The following is a 20,897-nucleotide window of genomic DNA, read 5'->3' as shown; positions in this document are numbered from 1 at the left end:
TGGCCACAGTCATACTGGAGTAATATAAAGACAATAAGTATCTCTATTTAAGTTTCTGACATTAAAATAGAATTCAAATCCCCCCAAATCCCAGAAAAAGCCGTGCGTGTTATTCCTGTCAAACAATGCGGCGAAAATCCTACAAGATGGTAAGTTTGATTGTGGTGCTAACAGCATTTATAGCAGATTTTTCAGTCCATAATACTGTAGTGATATTAACGTATGGTAAACTTTATTAACTTAGAAATCATTTGACTAAGGTCTGTCTTTAAACACTGAAAGAGTACTGATGATGATACAAACTAACTTTGCCTTTTTTTAGCCTTGGTTTGAGCCAAGTCTTACTCATAAATGAATGCAGCACACTCAGAGACGTCACAAGGTTCTCCCAGGTATAGACGTCTAGTCTACACGCTGGAATACACGCTAAGATCTCATGGCCGTGACGCAGCTTCCAAAATTTGTTTCAAACCGGAAGTACGAATTTGCTCGAAATAATGCAAAAACAACCAATTTTCACTTTTTGTTGAAATATATGAGTCCTCATAGTGTTTTTAGCAGTGTGGGACACATATACGACTGTAACAGCTGAAAAAATGTGTTTTGGTGTTTCGTGACCCTTTAATAATTGAATTATTTTATTCAGAATGTAATAATTAAATAGTTAATTCAATAGCTGAAATATGATGCAGAATTTTTGTCCGATTACCAAACCAAAAACAATCAATCCGATTAATGTTCAGTCAACCATGTGACATTGATCAATAAAATTCAGCTTTGCCATCATCAATAACAAGACCTTTTTAAAACAGATAAAAATGTCAAACTTTTATTTTAAATTTTTATAATATTTGATAATATACCTATTTTTACAGTTACGTCAACAGGTGACCAAGTGTGACACACAGCATTCTTTCAATATACTGGCCCTGATGAGAAGAAACTGTTGAATAAAGTTATTTTTGTTGTGTGTAATAAGTACTCTCATAGCTTGATAATTATCTGATTGAACAACTGAAGGCATACAGTCGGTTTTTGAGGATTTTTTGGTGGGGGGGTGGGGGGGATTTGTAGAGACTTTGAACGAAAATGGTACCTTGCTGTCAAAGGAGGATGATGGAGCTCTCAGATTTAATCTACAAACATCTTAATTTGTGTTCCAAAGATGAACAAAGGTGTCAGGGGTTTGGAACAACATGAGCATGAGTAATTAATTACATTATTTTTATTTTTAAAAATTAATTTTCTTAATTTGCAAAGGTTTATACATTACTAAATCAAAAATCGAGAAACACCTAAATTAGAATTTTATTTTAAAGTCACAGGTGTGTTGTGACTAAAAATGTAACTAACTAATATGATTAATACATGTAAATATTGGGAAAGTAGTATCCACATAGAATTCCAGTATGCATGAAAATACTGAAACTATACAAAAAAGTTTTATGCTAACTGATGCTAAGTAAAGAGAGATTTTGTTGAGAAAGCAACATGTCAACATTGATCAAACGATATAGCACAATTTATACAACACTGAAAATTTACATCAGGCCAGATGCATCTTGAAAATCTCCTAAAGTGCTATAAAAGATCAGATAGTAAAGCGTTTTATTTACAATAGGTTCATGCAGGCCTAAACTATCACCAAGTGGTTACAAATCCCAAAATGAAAGTTAAAGACAACATTCCCATAATCCAGCTAAAGGAAGAAAAGTCCATAAATACATTTCTCCCTGCGTTCAAAGTCAGAGAAAATTATAAGTCTGGCAGGCGCTGTGCAGCAGAGAGCAAACCCATATCCATAAATACATACTGAGGCTGAGATTGCTGCAGGCCTTCAGCTTTTAGATGGCAGTACAAATTACAAGTTGGCGAGGCGGAGAAGCGGCTCACAGATGAGAAGAGCAGGTCAGTGGGTTTCCGGTTGAACTTGGATTGAGGTTAGAGACAGAACAAACAGACTGGTGCCCAACATGCACGTGCACAAGCATTCATTCTATCATGATGAATCATTACACAGTGTGTAGACTTGCAAGTGCCTGAAATCGAACAGCAGGAAGCTTCGTGGCAATTTAGTAGGGGTGTCAAAATTAATTGTTTCTTCAGTGCAGTGCAGACGATGCAGACGCAGACAATTCGGTATCGGTTCATTAATAATGATAACCGGTTACTATGTACTGACGTCATTTATCTCCTATGCACTCTGTCGCGAGGGAGGTGAGCACGAGTATTTACAACACTCAGCCAACTCAGGGCCGGCCCGTTGCATAGGCACCATAGGCAAATGCTAAGGGTGCTGTATATCCAGGGGGGCGCCAGAAATGAGCGCGGTTCAGTTGGTTTTGTTTTCGATATTCCTGACACACATTCAGTAATAGACGGCAATAACTCAAAACCTCTTACCCTAAAAAGATCTAAAGTGTGTTTCCTACAAAAAGACAAAGCTGGTTATGTTTCACAGCTGTCTTTCTTTTTTTTTTTTTTCGCTAGACATTACGAGCACTGCTCCGTTTAAAGCCTGTTTTATACTTCTGCGTCAAGTGACCGGCGTGAACCACAGCGCATGCAACGCGCGTAGCTGTGCATTTATACTTCTGCGCGCTGTCTCTGTTGGTCTGAATTAACACTTCCGAAACGCTAGTGGGCAGTGAGGTGTAAATGTTTCTCTGTGTCGAGTTTCTTCTCTGCTTTTTTGCTTTTCCTTAACACTTTCTGGATGTACAAGTGGCTCAAACTCGCTCATTTTGAGGCAGGAACCGGCGAACGTGCAACAACTTTAACTATGAGGTAAACACAAAACAAAACTTTCCATCAGGAGCTCCTTGTGTATTTGTATGTGTATGTGTACGTGTACGTGTACGTGTACGTGTACGTGTACGTGTATGTGTATGTGTATGTGCTCGCGTCCAGCTCGTGCCATTCGCACGGCTCTCGGTCCCTTGTCAGCGCTACTAAACCGACCAGTGCACGTGAGCGACGCAGACGGCCACGGCGAAGGGCTATGCGTCAGTGCCGTAGCATACGCCGGCGTTTGACGCAGAAGTATAAATCAGCCTTAAGCCCTCACAATATGTGTTTAGCCGGGAAAGGTCGCGCTGAGAGGAGCTCTCAGTAAGGGACTGTCGGAAAAGTGCTTCTTTTTTTCGTTTTTCTGCTCCGCTCTGCGCGAGCTCTCTATGTTGCGAGGGCCTGTGTGTGTGTGTGTTTGTTTGGTGCTGTCTATGTTTGTGTATGTGTTTGAATGAGAAACAGTGTGGTGCTGTGTGTTTATACAGACAGCTTGTTATAGCCTCCCCCCTAAAATATAACACTGTAAATGGAAAGCATCGTCAATGTGATCGTGATTCACCGAGATATCGAATTGAACCGACTCGAAGGCCTGATAATCGTAACCGAACCGAACCGTGAGACCAGTATAGGTTCACACCTCTACAATTTAGGTTAATTAAAATAAAAACACACACTCAAACACACAGAATATATTTTAAAGTAGAGATGGATGATGATACTGCTTTAAGCCAGTGTCCCACAAAATCTGATACTAAACATTTCTGGCTTTGAATAGATTGTTTTACTAAAATATTATTGTAATTGCCTTGACTAACAAAAAGAGATGATCCTAAACTAATTAAACTAACTTAAAATGGTGGATTTCTTGTTCCCAGCATGCTTTGTGTAAGTAAAAGAAAAATAAATGTTGAAATTAAATGCTATTGTGTGCTTTTTTACACAAATAAGAGTAACAATTTAGTCTTTATGTCATGCTATGTTAGGTTTAGAGGTGTCTGTTATGTTGAACTATGTAGAGTCAGTGTTGTGATAAAGAGTAGATTCTGGGGATTGGTTAAAGTTTAAAAAAGACAGCGTATAATGCATGATCCACAAATATTTTAATTATACAAGCATAGAGCCTTCCTGACAGAAACGTTTAAGTTGTTGATAACAAATGATTGATCATAATGATTTGAGTTAATATGACTATTTAGCAAACAAACTGCACAAATAAGTTCAATATTCAAAACCTCAAAATACAGCTGCACGATTTTTTTGCCTAAAATAAAGATCACGATTTTCTCACAATTCTGTAGATGTAAAATAAAGTTTAATATGAGTGGGCTATTATTGTTATTCTCAAACATGTGGTAAAACAGCAATAGGCTTTGTGTAGATCTGCTGTTGGTTAAAATGCTAAATTTTGTATAGACTTGAAATGGTGGACTTGAGCAGACTTTAGATTTGTCCTGGTCATTAATGCTAATGATAATTCTGATGTTGAATTATTGTGTTCGAGAGATATGCTTACAATCTGTAATTTCCTGCTAAAAATCTGTCACTGATGTGATTTTTGTGAAAATTAGAAGATTGGCTGGGTAGTTTTGCATTTCGGCCGGTTTTGAATACTTTTTGGGCTGCGATCAGTCAGCTACATCTGGCAACACTGTGCGCGCTTTTGGTTTCATTTTCACTGCTGAGAGCAGTTCACTTCCCGCGTGGCTCCTAAATGATCTTTTTGTGCCACAAACTGAATGTTACTTACAACTTTATTACCTGTAATTCACAGCCTATGCTGGTTCTGTTTACTAAAGTAGCCTTCATTCACCTGCCCTCTCTGTGGTAACAGCTGACAGTCATCTCACGTCACATGTGATTTTGCGATTACAAAATCTATCAGCTTTTCTTTCAGCTCAAACTAGTCTGGCCATTCTTCTCTGACCAGGCAAGGCATTTGCGCGCATAGAACTGCCGCTCACTGGATATTTTCTCTTTTTCGGACCCTTCTCTGTAAACCCTAGAGTTGTTTGTGAAAATCTCAGTAGATCAGCAATTTCTGAAATACTCAGACCAGCCTGTCTGGCACCAACAACCAAGCCATGTTCAAAGTGACTTAAAGTACATTTCTTCCTCATTCTAATACTTAGTTTGAACTGCAGCAGATTGTCTTGACCATGTCTATATACCTAAATGCACTGAGTTGCTGCCATGTGATTGAGGCCAAAAAAACGAAAATAAAAATAAAATAAAGCTCTATTAACTCACAGATTTAGGGCCTACTCACACTATGCCATCCGTACTGTGCCCAGGCCCGTTTCCCGGATCGTTTGAGAAGTGTGAGTGCGCTGAATCGGGCTCAAGCACGGTTCACTTGGCCGGCCTTGGCCTGGTTGGAAGAGGTGTGCCTGAGCGCGGTTCACTTGGGCTTTGGAGCGGTACGCTTGTGTGTGAGTGCAAAACGCGCCAAAGCCCGAAACTGAAAGCGAGACGTGACTTTTAAGGGACTGTTTCATATGGATTTATTAATCATTCTTACTGTTCAGTGAACGCAAACTGCCGTCGTTTATTAAAGACCCAAACTCCTCACTGCATGACAGCTGCGCGCCTTCCGCAGACCTCCTCATTCCTGCAGCAAGAGGGCTTTATGATTGTTTATGAGCACCAAAAGTGGCGGATCTGTTCGGCGAAATATCTGACTGCGTGTCCCCGCATCCCTAAGGACTGTTTGGCAAAATATTTGACTGCATAACAAACGACTGAAACGATATAACTAGAGAAATCTCCACTGTGCTGCTGAGTGAGAGAGCGCTTCTCACTGAACAGCCCAGCAGCGATGATGTAAGCGTGCCGAAACCCGTTTGTGGTGTGAGCGCGGGCCGTCGGGGGAGACGGGAGGGGGGACAAGCGTGCTTTGGCCCGGTTCGAGGCAACTGTACCTAGTGTGAGTACGGCCTTAGTTAAGTTAGTAGAACTTAAGTGTTACTTAACACAATTTGGAATACTTTTAATATATTGTAAAAACACATTTAATAATAAAAAAAAACTTAACATTAATTAAGATTAATCAAATCAAGACAATGAGAATAAACAAATTATGCAAACAACACTGGAACTACCAGAATTCTATAACTATTTGAAAAGCCATAATAGTCATTCTGGCCATTCATTAGACATTACATTCAACGCTCCTATTGAGATTTTAAAATGTTACAAATGTTCACATTCTATGAAGTATTTCTCCAAATATGCTATTTTTTTGTAACAAAGCCTATAATTGTGTACAAGCTACAGACAACCTGCAGAGGTGCGTCCCTTACTTTATCCAGCAAGCAAAAGAACAATGTCTTTTCACTGCGGTGATAATCTTGTTTTGAAAGACATGTCTGAGGTGAAATTATGTTTTTGCTATCAGAAGGTTATGTTTTTGTTAGCAGATAGTTGCTAGATAACAGAGTCAGGATCTATTTACATGCAAAATGTAAGCATAAATTAGCATAAACATACAATACAGCACCATCAAAGTAAAACTAAAATATGGTCTTAGTTGAAAAATAATATTTTCCGACTGTTTTATAAAATAGTGATTCTAAAAAAAAATAAAATAAAATAAAGGACCCAGAATGCAAAAACAGTTCACAGGTTTAATGCAGTATAAGAGTTTAGAAGACTTTACGGTGCTTTCATGCCTTTGTTTCGGAACCTGTCTCATTTGCCCAGTTAGCACGGTTTGTTTGGCATATGTGAACCCAGCTATCGCACTCGGATCCGCACCAATACAATCGTTCCGAGATCGCCTGAATGAGGTGGTCTTGGCTCGATTGAAATGAAATCTGGAGCAGATCAATTGTAGTGAGAAAGCAAAACAATCCAACAAACTAACAACCAGGCTATATCACAGTGTATAATGTCTATATAATTGCCATATATACGGCTATATGAAGGGAGAATGATGAGTAGGGTGAGAGGCCATCATAACAGTAAATGTTGAATGCGAAAGTGAAAGCATGCTGAGACATCACAGAGTGGCGTTGCCGTTTATCTGTTAGGAGAACTGACCGAAATTACCATCTGATAACTTTTCCATATTTTAATCTTACAATATTTTGTATAAGGCCAATTGTTTTGTTCATTTCCTCACTGATACATCGAAATAAAAATCAACATTGATCTGCTTCATGGACTGACTGCAGTTTCCGTTCATCTGTTGTTTCTCTTTATCATTGAAGTGTATAATGCATAATTCTAGCCAACTTTTTATATAGATTAATTGATTTTAATAGATAGATTTTTACAAAGTTTGACAACTTAAATAAGACCATGTATAAAAAAAGCCTGACCTCTCTGATTTATATTTGGTGACGATGTCTGTGGGTGTCAAAATTAAGGTGCACTTTTTCACTTATAATGTCTTATTGCTTATCCTAAATTAAAATAATGACATGACAGCCAAGCGGAATCCGTGGGGCCCTGAAAACAAACCCTGACCAATGTGAGGAAAGTTTACTCGCACATGACTTGTTTTAACTATTTTAGTCTTTTTAGAAACTCGGCCATGTGAAAGTGAATAGTACCGGGAACCAAAACAAACATTGTATCAATTTTGATCCCGGTTTCGAAACAAATCAATCGTTCTACAGGTGCACCCTTAATTGTTCAGAGGACACACCGGGATCATAAATACAAATAACAAAAAAAAAAAAAAAAACAACAACCTTACATTTTACTAATTGAATAGAAAACATCACCTCATTGCCAGACAACGCAAACTGTTGTTTATGTTTAGACTACCGCGAACAGTAGTTCAGCACACATCTGTCTTTATTTCTTTGGTCTGAAAGTTTAGTCTTGAGGGTCAATTTGGGATATTTTCCCACAGCTCTCACACTCACGTACCTGGGTGAGCTTATGAGAACACAGTCCCATGTTGGAAACAGATGTGGCAACATGACATCAGACCCACAATGCACACACTGAACACACACACCAGCTGAGAATAAACAAAGCCCTTCCATGAGCAACACCAGACTGCATTAGCGCTGGTTTGTGCATCATGGAACAGATCACAGAGCAGTGTTGCCTTAAGAATCATTAAACGCAATCTGCCTAATAAAACATCAACATCATCTGACAACAGATCAATCAATAGCGCAATTTATACGCACTCTGCGGCGCTAAATTAAATGTAATGGAAAGCCAGTCCCAGTGCACTCCTGAAGAGCACTAGAAAGAGTAATAAATCTGTGAACCAGAACTGACCCCATTGTTCTTCCATTATCTTGACATAATATGAACAGTCATTTACCTCCAGCAGGGCTTCTCCCGCTGCAGTTCAGCATGTTTGGTGGTAACGCCACATTCCAGAGTCCTGTAGCCTAATAAAGCTGGATAATTACCATTTTCCACTCTCTGCTGTTTGATCTTTGCAACAGGGGAATTCAAAGAGCACTGTTATCTGATCTAATCATGGGAAGTTCTCATCCTCCACCAAACCGCTCGGACTGTCTTATAACATCACATCATGTCCAGCGTCATTTAGATAACCATCCATGTCAAGCCAATGAAATATGAAGGAGGCTATTAAGATAAACTTGCTGTTGTAAAGCAAGTAAATGTTTTCCATGTTCTCCTTGATTGAACAGCTGGCAACTGTAAAAAAAAAATAGTTTTAAAACCCACAAGACCCATAAGATCCACAAACACAATGTTATGCCTCTTTCTAGTGATACAGTACAGCTCGGTACGGGTCACCTTTATCAAACTCGTCTCCACTGCCAAACAGTACTTATGAAACCTTTTGGTCAACGTGACGTATAAGAGAAAGTTGCAGTCGATGTCAATTTCGCTTCAAGTTCACATATATCTATATGTTTAAATGTTAATTACTAATCTTTCTATGAACATTATTTGTTATAGCTGCAGATCAATGATAATGTGAAAAAGCCAACTGTAAACTCTGTGATTATATAAAATAAATAAAACATGAAAACATACAAAGCCTTAGTTTCTGAAATGTTACCAAAAAAATATCCAAAACATGCATATAGGCATTATTTGGGTTCATAAACGATACAAAACATATACAGTCAGTACAAACTTCTCATTTTTATTCCTCACCAGCACATTTGATGTTAACATTTTGTTAGAAAGTATTTCCTTCATTCCGAGTTCAAAAGGTGATGATAATAATTAAACATGGCAGTTTGTTAATGTTTTAGGTTGATGAAAGAATAATTTGCTCCTTTGTTTTTTTTAGAGCGTCTCCTTTGTTTTTTCACACTTCACTCTCACATTTGTCCATTTCTGAAAGGATCAGATGACAGAAACTATTATCATAAGTTCAAGTTCAAATATAAATGCTCACAAAAGCTCTCTAGAGAAAGTGAAACCACTTGCGCTACACGGCAATGGATTTAAGGTCAATCTGCAGAAGTTCCCCATTCATTTCAGCCTTTTGTTTACATCAGCACTGCCTTGAAACTAACTTTTAGAATAACGGGTTATAGAAAAAAAACACTATCTGTCACATAGCCATGTTGATAGACAAAACTTTTTGGAAATGATGAGGTCACATTACCATCTGATTAGAAGGAAGGGGCTGAACTACACACATAACAGCAACAACAATGTATATATGGAGCTGTGTTTGTGCTGCAGGTGCTGTTAAGTAGCTCTGAATGATCAACTGCATGCGATTGTCGTTTGCATTTGTCTATAAAGCCAGCTCTGTAAAAAGCTGTGAATCTCCAGCACGTGTTTTCACCTGGAGTAGTGTTTGCTACACAGATCTAAATAGTTCTCTGCCTAGCTATGCAAAATATTCCTGGCACAAATATTGCCATATGTTTGCGTAGCTTCTCTGTAAACTACGGTCCTACTTTACATTGCTTCCCATCAATCATCATTTGCAATATTTTACTGCGTGTGTGATGTCATTGAGGAGGCAGGAATAGTGACTTACTTCCAAATAAACTGGTAAACATAAACAACAGCTAGAGAATTGGTGAAAACGTAATTCCACATGGCAGCAGCAAAATCTCAAAATCATATCATGTTCGAAATCTGTTTGGAAAAATATCTGCTCTCCTATGTCACGGTTATGTCACAGATATGTTGAGACGGGTCCATGAAAACATGCTAAACCTTCTGCTGGGACATCAGACGATCAATTCTTCTCTTCCAGAGCCCATTGTTGAACCAATCACCTCATCACTATGCCAAATGGATTGACCCTAAAATGGGTTGATATTGTGCAATCTGAACTCTGGCACAATTAATCATTAATAGATCACAGTCTTACTTTTGTGATTAACTTCCATCCAATGTGTTAAAGAGAACCAAAGTGATATTTCCTGGTAAACTGTGGCAAATTAAGGTGATGCAATTGTAGAAACCTGTGCATTTGGATTCCTGCATAACAAATAACTTTCACCTTCATTATCATGAAAGCCAAATGCCGTTTCATGTAATCAAATGCAATCACTGTCATGTTGTTTTGCATTCAGATGGCTGATTGTTGAAAATGCAATCAGTTTTAATGAGTTGCCTTTAATTCACTCAGGCATTTCAGAATGACTAAGGCCAAATCCCAATTCTACCCCTTAGCCCTTCCCTTTACCCCTACCCCTCATCTTGTGCATGCCCGTGAAGAGGTAGTGGTGTCCTAATTCTCTTTGGCTTGAAGGCGTAGGGCTAAGGGCAAGGGGCATACACCCCTTCAAAAGAAGATTTTTCAGCACCACACTTGAAACCAAGGAGTAAGAAGAATTTCCCAGAATACACTATACAGCTGCACACGGAAGTAAGGAGAAGACCTTTTAAAAACCTTCTCAGAAGACCTCATCTAATAAGTGTGTCACGATCCTCCAAATTCTCGATTCGATTACATTTTCTATTCTAAATTCACTATTCGATTTTCGATTATGAATAATTAATTAATTAATGACCAATTAATTATTTGTAACTACCTGACCTGTATGGTCTTTGTTTTACCCATAAACAAATCATACAGAAAATGAATAAAGGCAAGATACACACATAATTACCACCTGTCAATCACTTTTTCTGCGGGACTCGTGAATAGGCAGTGATCTGTGTCGTTATAATGGCGTTGGTAAAAAAGACGCACAACCAACAGGAACCAGCCAACAGTATCTGAGGTGTTCGCTAAAATGACTAAGTACAAGTGAGTAAAAGATTGAAGCAGTCCTCTGACTGCCTGGACCTGCTGTCTCGAGCGCATGGCTGTGTGTGCGTCTGTGTCTGTGTGGTCACATGATGTGCATTTTCAGAGGTAGAGAGGAAGGAGGGCTGCTCAGAAATGCTACACGCCACTGTGGATGTCAAATCGTTGTCGTTCTAAAATGCCATTTAAAAACAAAGACAGTGTAAACAGGGCCTGAGTGTGTACTTTTCACGAGCGGATTTGCAGCGGAGGATCGCGATGCCGGTGTTGTCTATCGGACGAACCGTACGTAATACGTACATAGCAGAACTTACAAAACTGTGTTTTTTTTTGTCGACAACACGAACGTTGTCAACATAACTCAATGGAAATCCAAAATGCTTCCACACCGGCGACTTCATTGAAAGAGGAGAGGGTTTAAGTTCTGTCGATGGGTCTCCTGCTTCTGCAGTTTAACAAGAACTTCAACAAGCCTGTTTTTTTCCCCGCTTGGCAAGCCAAGCTGATGTGACATGGGGGCGTGGCAGCATCGACGATTCTATTTTTTGATTCGATAATCGAAATTGAGCATACATTTAGATCGATTAAGATTTTGACACCCCTATTTAATAAATCAATGGAGCACAACCATGCAACATGGAATCGGAAGAAACGAAACTTGAAAGAATAAATTACGTGGCTGTTTTCAGCGACAGGCTTTAGCCATTGTTTGAACTCTTCTTTCTCCGAGTATGCAAACTTACATTTTCCCATTTTCCAGTTTTGCTTTATGTTTTTGCTACATTTGGAGAGAATCACATCACCTTTCCATGTTTGTCTCAAATTACGTGACATCACCTGGATGAAGAAGCTTGGCTGGACACACCCCAGCCCAAACCAATCGCGTGGATAGAGGAAAAAATAATATTTATGCTGTTTTGGAGTCAAACACTTTGAACAAGGCTTGAACAAAATTTAAGACCTCATAAAAACCCAATGAAGACTTTTAAAAACCTTTTAAGTGCCTTAATTTTCTCATAATTGAATTACATTCTTTCAATGATTGTTGGTTAACTCTGTTGAGAAGAGGTACAATTAGTCATTTTTATTGTTGATCATCAGTTGGAACAATCAAACCATTAGATTTAGATTAGATTTCTGAGCAAAAACATTTCTGGCGTCTATATGGAGTCCTATTGAGTCAAAGAGCAAATTATAGTGTCCGTGTATAAATACACTTACTAAATTTACTATGTTCTGAGAGCTGAGGGTATTTATTTTATTTTCTCTAACACATCAATGCAAATGTGCAAAGGTCTCCCTTACACTCTCACACACACATTATACGGCAATTAAAAGGCAGAAACTAAGCTGAATTTTTCAACTGTGACAAATGATCAACAGTAAAATGTTGGCATTTTCCCAAAATATCTGTCAAAATAGGAATCATCACAAACAAAATCATTCCATTTACTGAAACGCAGAGAAAGTTGTGGCCAAATAAAGCCTCAAAGCCACTTCAGAGTGGATGAAAACATCTTCAACAGCAAACAAGGACTAAGTAATATTCTATTTATTGATCATTTCTCTATTCAGAAGGGGGAGAATCTTTATTTAGTGATTTTTCAATTTAACCCTAATAGAACAGTTCTCTTTGTCAAGTACGAGAAAGAATCCTGATATAATTAAAAGAAGAGCATGTATGAGCAGAGACCAGCAGTAAAAGCGTTTTAGAACAATGCTAACATGAAACAATGCACAAGCCCACAATCATCTAAAACTCACCCTGCTTTTACATCTTTTTATTTTGTCAAAAATTCAAGCAATGCAATTTATATTTTTATCCATTCAACAAAATAAACAAACATCTATACAGAAAATGCCTTTGTCAGATGTGTAACTACACCCAGGCCAGCACTTAGAGAGTGACTTCAGGCCTTCGGTGTAAAACAGACTTAAAGATGCAGGATTTAAAAGCTAAAGCCATGCGGCAGCTGTCACCCACCACAACCGCACGCAAAACAAGACTGCCAGAGGTCTCCGGAGAGACGGCCGTTTACATTCTCCAGCATAGTTGCAAACGGACAAAACCAAACACAGCACGCTGGCTACAGTGCATGCTTATTTTTAAATAAACTTTGAGTAGCTTTGCAAACACAATAGCAAAAGTACAATATTTATGCAGTGGAATCAAACAAACAAAACAAGCAACCAAACAATTAACCAGACAATTGTGAAACGGTATGATCAGGATGTAGCAATATGCGATAAGCATCGTTTCAACAGTTTAATCAACAACTGCCATTGTAGTCAAGTTGACCCAAAGTTTCATTTATTAAGAAAACAAATCTAAATCAAAAAAACATTATTCATGCTAAGTTTTTAATTGTATGTGCTAACATAGCAGTTTACAAATACAAAACACTAAACATAAAGAACGCCACATGGAAAAGTTTTTTGTGCCTGAAGAGCTGAACAAAAGTTTTGAACTGATTTACTCAACAGTGATTGAAAGGACAGTTGGAATTGTTTTAATTCAATCAAGCTATTTAACTCATTAATAAACTAGTCAAATGACATGACCTTAAAATAAACCACCATTTAAAAGTATGGGGGCAATGAGATTTTTTTTTTATAAATTAATATTTTTATGCATTAAATTGATCAAAAATTACAGCGAGTACATTTATTAGGGTTACAAAAAAAAGGTTTTACGAAGCCTTGAAATACTGTTTTTACCTTTACTTTGCATTTAGAAAAGTTTTTTGCACACCAAATTAGCATGATTGTGTGTCAATAAAGACTAGAGTAATGGAATCACAGGAATAAATTACATTACAGTGCTTCCCACAGGTTTGAAATATACTTGCGGTGGTAGCCAGATTGAAACACACCATTTACCCACATCACATAAATAGTTGATTATATGCAACAAACAAAACATAATTAAATTTTTTACAATAATTGTATTTATTATGACATGCAATACACGGTTTCTTTTTAATGGGTTAATGTAAAAAAAATAAAATAAAAAATGGTTAAAATAACATCAACTATCTCGATACTATCAGTTCAGGCCATGACACTATACCAGCTGAAGCATCACAATACCAGGTAGTATCACGATACTGTATTAAGTCCAGGGCTCGAAATTAACCTTTTTGTTTGGTAGCACCGGTGCTCCTACCTTTAAAAATGTAGGCGCATCAGAAAAATTTTGTCGCACCCACTGCTGTTCTCACAAGTGATGTCTGATATTACACAGATGCTTTTGACCCATACTGTACCTTATTATATGCATACATCATGTTAATAGCAATACCGGTCTTTTCATGAATAGCAATATTTGTTTACTCATTGCAAGCCCATTTGCAATGGTGTACATGGTGTTAAATTTTACATATAGCTGCCACTTGCACGGTGGACAGCATCTGGCGATTAAACGAAGGATTAAACAGAAGCTAACGTGCTAGATGGCAAACAGTAACCTAAAAAATTCCATCCCACAGACGTATCATAGTGGACTTGAAGCCAATGGAAGTCTTTTATGCACTCTTTCAAAAGTGTAGATGATGGAATAACATTCACCGCATGATCACTACTAAGATGTGTCATTATTTGTAACTTTAGATGGTTTCTAAAACAAAATCTGTCACAGTTTTGTTTTCATTCTCATCTTTAGCGCTTTACATTTTCGCAGTTGTAGCTCTCCCTGTCATCTTAAGCCAGAAGGCACTGACTGAGTGATTGACAGCTGATATTAACCAATCCATTCGCTGTCAGTTACAGAGCAATGGGTCAATAAAAAGAGCACGAAGGCAGGGGGCAAGAATTGCGGGCTTTGTTTACTGCAGCAAGTTGACATGACAACTGTTTTAAACCATTCCGGAGCGCTGCTTTTTGCGTTTTAAGTGCAAAGATGCATTATGCGTGAATGTCTCCTAAATTCAGGCATGTGGTAAACATTTTGTGGTAAAAACTGGTCGCACAAACCAATTTTATGCACTTGCACAAATGCTCCCAAATATATATTGAGGTCACATAGACAAAATTTTGGGTACATATGCAATCAAAATGGTCGCAATTTTGAGCCCCTGAATTCATAACTCAAATCTATGAAATAAAGCAAATTGTTAGAAATACTATATTTTTCATGTCATAATAATTATATTCAATTTAGTATTCCCTTATTATTTAAAAAGTATTATTTGTACAGACTTACTCATTTTTTTGTGTGTATACTGTGACTCTTATGTTGTCATTGCAATAATAATAATAAAATACATAAATCATTGATCACGTCATACAATCTAAGACAGCAGCAAACTACAACTCATATGCAGACGGCTAAAATAAAAGTGAAATAAAGTGGTCTATTGATTCTTTTCTGACACAATTGTAATGACGATGCTACTGTTTACAAATTACAGTGGCACCACCAGTATTTTGGAGCCATAGTATTGCGGTGCTACCAAAGTACCGATAAGCCATGCAACCCTATCCACTATTTCTGTTACTTTTATGCTATTCAGGAACCATGTGCATATACTGACAGGGTATAATTTTTTTCTGTCTCTTTTAAGTTCAAAGCAAACTTGAATGCCAAAGCATTTTAGACATATATAAAATAGCCTAAGGAATATATTAATATCATCAAATTAATTAAACAATCAGCAAAAGAAAAATAGATGACAGAAAAAAGGAATAAAAAAAGACAATATCTCTAAAGGTGAAAATAATTACAAGATTAAAACATGTAGATTATTTAGAGAAGGCAAATGCGTTGATTAAATGCGTACACTAATGGTGTACAGCCAGCATAGACCAGTCATTTCGTCCTCTCCTATTATTTACTGTTATTTACTTTTTTCTCAGTCTCGCAGCTGTGCTTGCTGTCAGCTGTAAAGCCAAGCGCAAAGTAGTCTTTAATAAAAGAGTAATGCAAAAACGCACAAAAGCTTTAGAAAGCAAAAGCAAAAGTTGAATCCCGAACATTTTAGAAGATTCAGAAACCTGGGCCGGACAAACTGTCTAAGTCCCAAAAAGGCGTGTCTCTGTGGGTCTGCAAAGCTGTGGGGGTGTCTGTGGAAGTGCTGACAGGTCTCGCTCACAGAACAAAATGGGTAAACGAGAGAAGATTTTCCGCTACTTAATCGATCACGGATGCTTGATTATATTGGGCAGATACAAAAAAAAAAAAAAAAGTGTTGAAGGATGTTAATAATAGCAATAAAAAATGTGCCACTAAATATACTTGGTAAAGTCTATGTATACACAAGTGAATTCTATGTGTGGGAAGCACTGCATTATAAAATATACTCAAAATACAAACATTTCCAATTATAATATCCTTTTACAATAATAGTTTTGAAAACACAGCCATGGTGAGTGTAAGAAATTAAAAAAAAACTTTTTTAATAGCCTCAAACTTTACTATGCAATAGCCAAGATCAATAAAAATTTTTTTAAAAAAAACATTAAAATACTCTACATGCTATAGCATTGGCAAGACTAGCGACAAGAAATAACTAACTACTTAACCAACCAACTCTGGATCTCTCAACCAGCCTCAAATGACAACAAACAGAGCCAGAAAACCAAATAAAAGTTGTGAAGCAGCTCACCTCGAGCTCATAGAACTCCTGAGCCTCATCCAGGCCCTGAACGCGGATCTGCAGGCCCTTGTTGTGGCCCTTTCCCCCAGCCCCCATGGCAGAACTGAGGCTCTGGCCAGGCTCCAGGGTGCTGATGCCGGTGTTGTGCTGACCCCCGAGTCGAGATCCAGCAGGGGTCTGCAAGGAGCGGTAGGAGCCCTCGATCTCACCCATAGCTGCTCCCAGTGCAGCCTCCCTCCGCTCTCACACACATACACACACCTCTGCCTGCAGACAACACACAGCAATCAATGAAACGACACAATGAAATCTCAAGCCAGTTATACAGGAATCCATATCATGGTAGAATCAATGAGACTATTTTCAGGATTCAAAGACAATGCTTTTATGATAAGTGATGAAACTGGATATCTATCCAGAGATGGCAATCAGAGTCCACCAATTATCTGGTTAATTTTTTATTTTTTTTTGTAATCATTCTTTTAAAAAGAAAGAAATAGAAGTGAAAAGAAAGGGCTTATAAATTTGATTGTCATAACACATTTGTCTTTAAATAGATGGTCCTTTCCTCCCGTTTGTGGCTGTTTTTGCCCCAATGACAAAGCCATGACATCAAATAATCATGCATTCTTAATTGTTGGTGTTTCCTGTTGGGAAGAGATCAAACTACTCATTTTTACGGTTGATCATCAGTTGGCAGCATTAACCCTTTCGATAGACTTGTGTAAAAAAAAAATTTATCCAGAAACTAAGCTTGTTTTGCACTGCAACTGATGATTAACAGTGAGAATTTGTAAATTTACCTCTTCCCAAAAGGGAAATCCAGCAACAATCAAGAAGGGTAATGCATTTGCTCAGAGTGTGTTGTTAATTTTTTTTTACATTTTCCCAAAATATGTGACAAAATAAGGTCACCAAAAATCATTCCATTTGCTGAAACACAGAGAAAGTCGTGGACAAATTAAGACAAAAAAAACCAAAAACACTCCAGAGTGGATGAAAACATCCCGAACAACACATAAGGGTTGTTAAAAGATGCCAAATGTATAATTAAAAATGGTTTAACATTTTTGAAACAGAACTACAATTCTGTTGTATTGATTAAAATCAAGCAATAAGATTAAATCAAGACAAGAAATACAAAACTAAACTATAAGTTGATTGTATCTACATACAGATATATTTTCATGTACAGCATTGTGGGTAATATATTTTTAAACCAAATTATGATATTAAACATGACTAATTTAAAATAGTTTTCACAGTGAGAGATGGGTTCAGCAAAAGCAAGCATATTTAAACAAATAACGACTCAAAGCTCACAACAACAATTTTAAGCCATATAAAAAAAATTAAATGTATAAAATTAGTCAAAATGAGATTCCTTGTCTAGGATTTAAGCTTTTAAAACACATTTAAAATATTTTTAAAAGAATTTCATGTCAGTTAATGTGATTACACAATCAAAAACCTATAAAATTTTGCAATTAACATTTAATAATGTTATTTTCCTTACAGGGAGATTAAATCTTATTGAAATACATTTATAAAACTAAAAAGAGAACATTTCATGTCAATTAGTGTGAATTACACAATCAAAAACCTTGAAAATTACACAATTAACATTGTAAGAAAAGAAAGGAAAAAAAACACTAAGAAAAAAATGTGACCCAATTCCTTTAATTTCACATGACACTTCATACAGTTCTGCCAAAATGATAGCAGTGACATGAGCACAAGCTCACATTGGTCAATACAAAATACTAATGTGTTGCCAGAATTAGCAGTGACTTTGCATGAGGTTTAGCGACTGGTAACACTTGAGAGGCATCACCACCAACTCAAATATACCACATAACCAAACTCCACTTCAACTCTCTTGAACTTCCAGAGAAAAAGAGAGACAAGAATCACATTAATTCTGCATTGAAATCTACAGCATTCAGTTCAGCGTGTTTTTGGCTCTTTAATTCAACAGGTTACAAATAATCTGACTGGAAACCGGGATGCAAACTGATACATTTCTCCTCAGAGAAATGAAAATAGCATATTTGAGACCTTTTTATCCAAGAGTTTGAACAATTGCTGAATCAACCGACGATTAGTCATCATTAATCTTGTTTTGTTGTTGTTGATAGAACAATGAAAGGCATTTTCTCATTGCAGGATGCACGTTTTGCCGTAAAACTGTTTAAAAACAATTAAACGAAAGCTCAAAATAAACACTGGAGAGGTGAGTTTTAACAGGATAAAGCTGCAAAACTTAACTGCACTTACAAAAAAATCTCTGCATTGGCTTAATCTCTCAAAGGCCATTTTACCACTCGTTATAACCTAATTCAACAACACCGACACACTATCCTTAATTCCGAGGAAAACTAAAAGGGCACAGTTTGCTGTTTGCCATTACAGACTTGAAACAAAGACTGAGAAAGTTTAGTCAAACCACACAAACATGCGAAGAGATCTTGAAACTCTACAGTACGCTTCACGGAGGCGGGTTTAAATAAGCTACGGCTAATAAAACCGTCCACGTTTGATTTTAATAGCTTCATTATAGTAAATCGATAGCTTACCTTTTATTTTTCGCCTGTTATTTCTTCCAACTCTATATGAGTTACACGTCTGACCGTCGCTGTAGGCGAAGTGCGGCCAAAGCAGCGCTCTGATTGGACGACTACAGGCAGATCCTGGCGTCTATTGGTTCAGATTTGCACAGGAATGGTCGGCAGCTATTGGCTGAGAGGGGACCTTCGGATTAATTTGATTGGTTTGGAGACTCTAAGTAATGGTGTTTTTTTTTATAATATAATATAATATAATATAATATAATATAATATAATATAATATAATATAATATAATATAATATAATATAATATAATATAATATAATATAATATAATATAATATAATTTAATAATATAATAATATAATATAATATAATATAATACAATATAATATAATATAATATAATATAATATAATATAATATAATATAATATAATATAATATAATATAATATAATATAATATAATATAATAAAATGAAGTGTTTACATTACAATACTGTCTATATGAGCAAAACTGCATTCTGTGTCTGCGCACTTAATTTCCAGGGAAAATAAAATAACAGGAATGCCAAATAATTATATTTTCTGATCACATGCAAAACAAGCTAATTTTAAGTTTTGTGTACAAGATGCCATTCAATACAGTAAACATGTAGGCAAATTATTGTGTAAAATAAAGGAAGCAAAGGAATAGAGCTTAAACTAGGAGAACAGAAGGGCATCATCTTTATCAAATTTATTTGAAAAGGACAGAACTGATAAATACAAATAAAATAACTCTGACCCACTGTGCAAACACATAAAAAAGCCAGCTAAAAAGACCAAATTAATTTAAACATATATAAATATGTTTAATAAATATCCTCAGAATCCTCAGTATTCTTTATCCTACGTTAGGATACATTTAATTAAGAAGCAGACAGAAAAATCTTATTTAAATCTAATTTCATAGTGGAAAAGGTAATAATTGAGAATTTCTTAAAATAATAAAAGCTATCTTCCACTGAGGTCAGAAAAACAACTATGCCTTCTCTTTAAATAATTATATTTTTATGGAAACCACTGGAAGATTTGTTTGCTTGTTTTAAGGATAAACTTACTTAGTTGAAAGTGTTCTGACAAAAGATAATATAAAATAAATATTTAATTAACGGGAAAAATAAAGGAGGACATATAACATTTCATTTATTTATTTATTTATTTATTTTGTTAATGCTTATTTTTTATATGTTTAATTATTTTTGCAACCCCTCATTTGACTTTAAATGCATTAATTAACCATATGTCCTAAACTGAATTAGATAAGGTCTCTTATTTTAATGAATATAAATTTTCTTTTAAAAATATTTTATAGTTGCATAAAGTTTTTCCCTCCATATCACCATTATTTGACAGGTGCAAATTGACAGAAAACACAACTTCAATGCTTTCTGGTTTTGTCCTTTGTTATATACATTTTGGTCAAGCATATTTGATTGGTTTTCTAAAGCTTAGTAAATTTTGCTGATGCAGAACTTGCTATTTTCAGATATTCACAACACATTTCTCATCTCCCAGATGGACTCCAGCAGTCTTTGTCTTAAGGTATGATTGTGGCTAAAAGGCTTGTGCTCCGGCATTGGAAGTCATCTTCACCCCCTTTCTTTTCAAATGTGGATAGTGGACATGATTTCAGTACTACAGATAGAAAGACTGAGATTTCTAAGGACTCATTCTATTGGAAAAATGTTTAGTGTTTGGGGTTCATTTCTAGACTATCTGGATGAACAGACCAGCCACTC

At 36.5% G+C, this 20,897-nt stretch overlaps 1 protein-coding gene and 1 long non-coding RNA gene across 9 annotated transcripts in view; both read right to left on the bottom strand.

Annotated features, from left to right (window-relative positions):
• farp2 (FERM, RhoGEF and pleckstrin domain protein 2) overlaps positions 1 to 19,198 on the bottom strand; it is a 90,564-nt gene extending 71,366 nt beyond the window's left edge. For all 8 annotated transcript variants that reach the window (XR_015493692.1, XM_087257219.1, XM_087257221.1 and 5 more), the window contains exons 1-2: positions 19,125 to 19,198; positions 16,558 to 16,815 (exon numbers count right to left, since the gene is read on the bottom strand). Coding sequence is in view for 7 of the 8 variants with exons in the window: in XM_087257219.1 (XP_087113345.1) it covers positions 16,558 to 16,761 (204 nt within the window). In the remaining variant the exon portion in view is untranslated. The remainder of the gene's footprint in view (positions 1 to 16,557; positions 16,816 to 19,124) is intronic.
• Positions 1,252 to 8,252, bottom strand: LOC141386282 (uncharacterized). Its single transcript, XR_015493705.1, has 2 exons — positions 3,639 to 8,252; positions 1,252 to 3,595 (listed from the first exon to the last, which is right to left on the bottom strand). It is a non-coding gene; the product is annotated as an uncharacterized LOC141386282 (long non-coding RNA).
• Positions 19,199 to 20,897: the final 1,699 nt, after the last annotated feature.

Source organism: Danio rerio, chromosome 6 (assembly GCF_052040795.2).
Source record: "Danio rerio strain M-AB ecotype USA chromosome 6, GRCz13ab, whole genome shotgun sequence".
Classification (NCBI taxonomy): Eukaryota; Metazoa; Chordata; class Actinopteri; order Cypriniformes; family Danionidae; genus Danio; species Danio rerio.
The sequence above is the reverse complement of the archived record's forward strand: the minus strand, read 5'-3'. Positions and strand labels throughout refer to the sequence as shown.